Raw genomic sequence first — 6,553 nt, 5'->3', positions numbered from 1 at the left:
AAGTTAGATAAGTTGCTTTAGGTTAACTAGGTAGTGTCTGAAAGTAGGATTCAAATCCAGATCTTCTGTGAACTCCAGTAAGCTCCACTTGAATGGGCCGGAGCAGGTTTGTGGCAAACCTAAGAGCTTCCATTTGGGAAATAGAGGGAGGCTGATAGGCAGGATAAGGCAGATTAAAGCGGGCAGGTCTGAGACCTTGTTTGTCTTCATACATGACTGACTCTGGACAAATCACTTAATATCTATGAAATTATATAAAATGGGGATGAAAATATGTATCTACCTCACAGTACTGTGTGAAAAGTGCCTATATTTATATACATTATTGTGAAAATTGCTATCTCTAATATGATGGAATAACCTTCATAAAAAACATCTAGATTCTGGGGTAGAAAACCCCATTATACCTGTCCTTCATAAAATGACCCTAACAGGGGAGTAGAAGAGGCAAGTGACATGGTCCTCTGGGGTCCTTCAACCCTTTCCTTGGGTCAGCTTGATTTCCCCCCCCCCATATAAGTGACAATAAGAGACATCACTCTAAATGACATTTTTTTCCTTTTAATTCCTGAGATAAAAACCAAAAAGGCAAAAAGCATGAAGCACCCCATGTGGTGTGTAAGTATTGCTAAAAAGTGAATATATTTCAGTGACAAAAATCTCTCACCCCACTGCTATGGGTTGGGGTGGCGTTCAGCTTCTTTGGCAGCTGCCACTGAATCAGGGGCCCAAACAAGTTACAGGATGAGAATGGATCCACTGAAGGTTGATCTCATTAAGGATAATTCCAACTTTGAAGTCACAGATTCCAAGATCTGCGTGCCTTGCTCTTCAGTGTCACCAAAGGTCCATGTGCTCTTTTGAATAACATTTGGTGTGGCCTGAAGAGAGCCTTGCCCTGGTTAACCTTTCAGATATGTAACCATCTACTACCTTTTTTTTTCTCTCTTAAGGAATTATTAAAAGACCAAAGAACACGCAATGAATTCACTTTTCCCTGCCTTCTGGAAGAACCCCATTGGAAACTGAAATAGAGCAAAGCCCACTGTAGGTTTCACAAAGAGAAAGTGGTCTTTCTGACAGCTGGCCTTCAGTTCACCCATGACACAATCTCATTTGATCACTAAGCATCCAGCTCCATCTCTTGCTCTGGTTTTCAGATTAGCCTTTTCTTTTCTATTGCCCCCTCCCCCACTGCCCTTGTAATAAAATGGACTTTGGAAGGCCAAGATGTCAATGCTCCCTCTCTCATCTGTGGACAGCTTAGTTCACCTTCAGCCTCCCGAGGGCAGGAACTGGTTCATTTTCTCCTTCAGGGGCTAGCATGGTGACTTGGACAGTTGAACTAGATTAGGGATCTATGGGCACCAAAGATTAGATTCTTAGCAATGAGGACATGACCCACATTTCTATAGGAAACCACATAGGGCTGTACAAGGAAAATTGAGTCACATCTTAATGCACAACTTTTCTAAAAAAATAAAAGTGCTTTCATTTCATTAAGAATCTGCCTTTGACATTGTTTATACCTCATGCTTTAGCCATCTTTGTCATATTTTCCTAGCATTTTGAATATGACCTGTATCAAGGAGCTTTGCTAAGTAATGGGGCTGATGAAGCTAAAAGAGAGGGAAAAGTCAATCTTATTTTATATTCACACATTATTGTCCTTTTCTCTTTTTAAAGCCCTTTGGATTAATTTCCAGGCTTTTAGATAATAAATAAAGGTAAGGGAAACATTTTGTTTAATCTAATCTTTGTAAATCCCAAATACTAGAAGCATAAAGAGGTTTCTCAAGTAGGTACTTAAGAGACAAATTTTCCAACGATGAAAAATACCAACAGGTTTATACTATTATAGGACTCGATAAATTTGACCTGGTTTTTAGAGTTGGGAAGTTTAACTAATGGTTTCAGGAAAGTGGACATCTAAGGAACTGGGGATCTACAAAAATAACTTATTTTCCTCCCGGATGCTTTGCAATCAAATGCTCTGATTAAAATTGTCATCTGAAATTCTAAAGAGGCTTCCTGTTGGATTAATTTTAGTCAATGAATCACAGCCAACAGCTCTCAGTTATACAACAAAAACTAAAACCCTCCACGCCTAGTGAAATTGGCAATCTAATTGTAAATTAAAGTAATATAGTTTAAAGCCATATACCTAGATGAAAATGCTGTCATAACATAGTGTTATGGTATTTTCAATCTTAGGAATCCTGAATAAGTGTCTCATTATAAACACAAGCTGCATCTAACACAGAAAAATAAATATGCAGTTATAATTATAGTCAGTAAAGTGACTGTGGCATGATTTGGGGAGCCCTTTGAACAAAGTGCCATCCATTTGCAATCTGATTGCCCATTCATGCATCCTAAATAAGGTGTCTCCTTATGACCTCTGTGAATGGCTTCCTAAGAAGCAATGAATTGTTTTGTATTTTTTAAATCTATAACAGGTCCTCCTGCTATAGACTCTGACAGCAAAACATAATGAATCTCAGTTGGAAAGATACATTCCAAGGACCCAACGTGAAGCCTTGGGTGTAGAACAAGTCTGTAAATATTTGCTGGTGGTGATGTTTTAGATCAAGGCAAAATTATCAGCCAGCATGTCAGGCCATCCAGCTGAGACTCCTGAAGTGACAATAGTGTTCTGGACAAAACTGATCAACCCAAAGAGAAAAATCTAGCTGTCTGAAGGTTTACTTTGTGATTTTAAGCTTCTCTTAGTGATGCAGTCAATCCTTGACTCTTCATGGCAAGGGAGGACAGTCCACATCACCACTGGAGCCTTGAGAAGCCTTTTCCAGCGGTTGGGTCAAGGGTCCATCCAGTGTCCATTTTTTCCTTCCTATCCTTTGACAGATGGCAAACAGTAATGAAATGTCTAAAAAATGGGCAACTAGAAGCTGCCATTAGCCCTGAATAATCTCTTTCTGATAAGATTTTGGAGCTGAATGTTCACTGAACTCTGGACTCCACTATGCTGACACTTTTCCAAACTTCATTTTGAATTCACACCTCTTCTCCCGGGTCCCCATCTTTCTTCTCTCTCACTTCTCCCAGACCAGAGCTCAGCTGTTACTCTTTTCCCAGGTGAGAGAATGAATCCATGGCTTTCATGTAGGCTGGTTCAAGGGACTCAAGGCATTGGCACCATTTGTTATTCTCAATGCTCTCCTTCCCTGATTAAAAATGGCCAACTTTCTGTGGAAAGCCGCTGCCCTTTCCATTCAAGGCCCTTCTTCTCAACATATATTTTATTTCATCTCTTTGCTTCAAACAAGGTTCCTGGTTATTGGTATTACGGTAGTCCTTATAGCATATGTGCTGGACTAGTGATCCCTGTTCTTCTTTCCTGTATTTAGAGTTTGAGAATATTAGAACTGAGACCCTTGTGATCATTTAGCACAGAAGTTCTTAACCTGGGATCTAGGAATTTGATTAGTTTCTTTTGTTATCTTGTGCATTTAATTTTTGGCTTTAAAAATCACTCTGAGAAAAGATCCATAGGCTGGGCAGTTAGTGGGTAGCAGAGTCTAAACCAGAAGTTGGGTTCTCTGTGCCCCCAAGTCCATTCCCCTTTCCAATACACTATCTTCTTCAGGACTAGAGCATGTTCTTCCTTCAGGAGCACTGTGTCTTGGGAAGCACCTGAAGTCAGAGGGACAACACCTGACCTTGGAAAAGGCAGTTCAGGAAGAATAGGTAGAAAAGGAAAGAAGCAAAGATGGTACCTAACATTTGGAAAGAAGAAAGGGCCACAGCATCATCTGGAAAAGGTACAGTCACTCTTGAGAAGAGAGAAGGAGAGAAGAGGAGTTCTTTAAAGTGCAGGAGATGGAGACAAAAGGAACAAAAGGTGGATTTGCAAAACATATGTCTTATATAAGCATCAAGATTAAAGAGTAAGTTGAAGAATAAAAATGCAGTAAACACAGGAATTATTTGGATGCTTGCACTTCTGTTCTCAAAAAAATGCTCTTTAAAAAAACAATTGCTTTTGGAATCAGAACTAAGCTTTGGTTGGAGTCATCGGTAAATGAAACTGTGTGTATTTCCACAAACTCGCTTATATTCAGTTCCAAGGAGCCAGTTTCAATTAAAAAAAAGTTTTGGAGCTAAAGCCTCTACTCCTGCCCTCCAAAAACAGTAGCCAGAGGGAGAGATGCATAATGTCAAATAAGGCAAGACCTTGTCCTTTTTTCTTTCCCTTTACAGATGTGTCCAGTGTGAGAATAGCCACTGATCGGAACTCTGCCTCGGACAATCTGACCATTTGTTTGTCTTCATGTCTGTGATCATGTTTGTAATGGACTGGCCCTTCTCTTTAGAAGGCTGGGATACAAAGGCCAATTACGTGGGTATTTGAGGAGGCTAGTCATAGAGAGAGGCTTGGAAGGAGGACCATAGGGGAGGGTCCCTTGGGGCTAAACTGAGCTTCTGATAAGCCCACAGTCTAGGGGAACAATGCGACTGGGCTGAAAGCTGAGCCTTCAGAAGTCTCACCTTTCATAGGCTCTATGTGAACATTAAATTGGAAGCTCCTTGAAGGTGAGGACCGTGTCCTTTTTGTCTTTGTATTCTCAGTATCCAACAAGTCTTGCCCATAGCTGGTGTTTAATAAATGGCTGCTGAATTGAAATGACTTTCCTATCTCACGGCAATCATTTTGATGGCTGCCTTGCATGATTTATTTCCTTGAGGATTAGCTGGTGTTTAAGAGGAGCTAGAAAAGAGATCCCGACCCACAGTATCATGCTGAAGATGGTGACAGCTACAAGCGCTGCTGGTCACTGCCATGGGCAGTGGGTCTCTCTTCACCACTCCAATAGTTTGGATGATTCCCTCATTTTCCACCCCCATCCAAAAATCCCACCCCACCCCAGTTTTTTAAAACAGGCGCCCTCCTGATTTCTTGGGTACAAACAGCAGGTATAAAAAGAGAGCTGCCCAAAGAAGAGACCATCTCCTTTAAGTATCCAAGGACTGCAGACTCAAGTGAATCCCCCTGGGAAATTCACGTCCATTGGTTGTTGTCTTAAGCCCCCAAACAGCTGTGACTGAGGTCCTTAAATATTAGAAGAGATAGGTCCCTGAGTAGCAGAAAGCTGCATAAGCTGACAGCCAGCTGTACCCAGTACAGAGCAGAGTGTTCCTAGACAGCGCAGGCTTTGGGGGAGTGGGCCCGAGGAGTTCCATCTTTAACAATGAGCAGTGCAGGGGGGGTTGCCAGGTTATCTCTCTGTACTTTAGTGTTTATGTGATATATAAATAAGAGTAGTGCTTCCCGTGGATAAAGTAAAATGGTGAAAATCGCAGGGGTCTGAATCTATGGGGAGTCGCTCCCGTCGTAGGTCACAGGCCTGTCAACTGTCAGGTGATAAAAGACTTTTTTGGAGATGAACCTGTGGGATGTACAAAGGAAAAAAACAGCCTGTTAGTGATGGTCTGGAAAGCCCAGACGGGACCCAGGTTTTCAATGGGCATGACTTTCACTAGGAGCTACAGTCAGTGACAGGAGGCCAAGTATCTCCCTGTCAAGTCTTCCTGAGGAAGAAATAGTTCCAACACCCATAACAAATAAACCTTATTGACCTCTTAATGACCTCAAATGAGATTCCATTTTGTAAAACCCTTGGTAAGCTTCAAGCAATATTATTATTATTAGAACAATGACCCCGGCAGGCTTCTCTCTAGTCTATGGATGAATCCTCTATCTCCATATGGGTTGTAAAGCTATATGTTCTTGGAGGAATATGGGAACTCACTAATCCTCATTAGATTTAGTTGGGTCTTTTTTTGAGCACCAAGACTAAACAGTCCCCATCAGCCCTCATCCCCAGGGTCCCTCATCTATATTAGATATGATAACAGTAATTTCAATAGAAGAAACTAGCCTGGGAAGTTGAATCAGGAAATGTGTTTAAAATACTCTTTCCTGAACTTCTCTCCATTCAACTATGGAAGCAGATGTATAGGTCGAGTGTTGTGACCTGTGGTCCATACAAGAGATGATTTTAAGTCTTATTTGGGTACCGGGGCCTTCCCAAACTGAAATGAAGAAGTTTCTTGGGCCATGTGGTTCCCCCCCCCCCTCCCTGTTTAATCCTGCTCAGGAAATAACTGATAATTGAAGTCTTAGTTCAAAGGTGTGGGTTGTCCCTGGGGTATTTGCATTTTTGTAGGGAAGTTTTTGAAGATCAAAGCTCATAAGGGAGGAGAAGAGGGAGGAAAGTTTGCTGTCTTACTGTCCACTCACTATTGACTGTTACCCCATGGGAGTCTAAGGTTGGTTCCCCTGGGATGTCTAACCCAAGATATTGTGCTGAAATACATCTTAAGGCCAGATACCCTGCCCTTTTCTTCCTGTGAAGGAGTAAACAACTCAGACTCGGCACACCACCTGGAGAAGGTTGCCAGCCCCTGATTCAGGCATTCAGGAACTATACAAGTCACTGATCTACCAGTAACATTAACTACCCACAGCTCATGCAGCAGCCAAGAGGGGAGATGGTCATCCTAACTCCTGGGCTTGAATGTGACCCAA

At 41.8% G+C, this 6,553-nt stretch overlaps 1 protein-coding gene across 3 annotated transcripts in view; it reads right to left on the bottom strand.

The window, feature by feature from the left end:
* Nucleotides 1-545: 545 nt before the first annotated feature.
* The window catches only part of FYCO1 (FYVE and coiled-coil domain autophagy adaptor 1), a 109,209-nt gene continuing 103,201 nt past the window's right edge, over nt 546-6,553 (bottom strand). For all 3 annotated transcript variants that reach the window (XM_074195854.1, XM_074195852.1, XM_074195855.1), the window contains one exon: nt 546-5,411. In XM_074195854.1, the coding sequence (XP_074051955.1) occupies nt 5,336-5,411 (76 nt within the window). In that variant the 3' untranslated portion in view covers nt 546-5,335. The remainder of the gene's footprint in view (nt 5,412-6,553) is intronic.

This window comes from Macrotis lagotis, chromosome 7, assembly GCF_037893015.1.
Source record: "Macrotis lagotis isolate mMagLag1 chromosome 7, bilby.v1.9.chrom.fasta, whole genome shotgun sequence".
Classification (NCBI taxonomy): Eukaryota; Metazoa; Chordata; class Mammalia; order Peramelemorphia; family Peramelidae; genus Macrotis; species Macrotis lagotis.
Note: the sequence above shows the minus strand (reverse complement) of the source record. Positions and strands in the feature narration are given on the sequence as shown.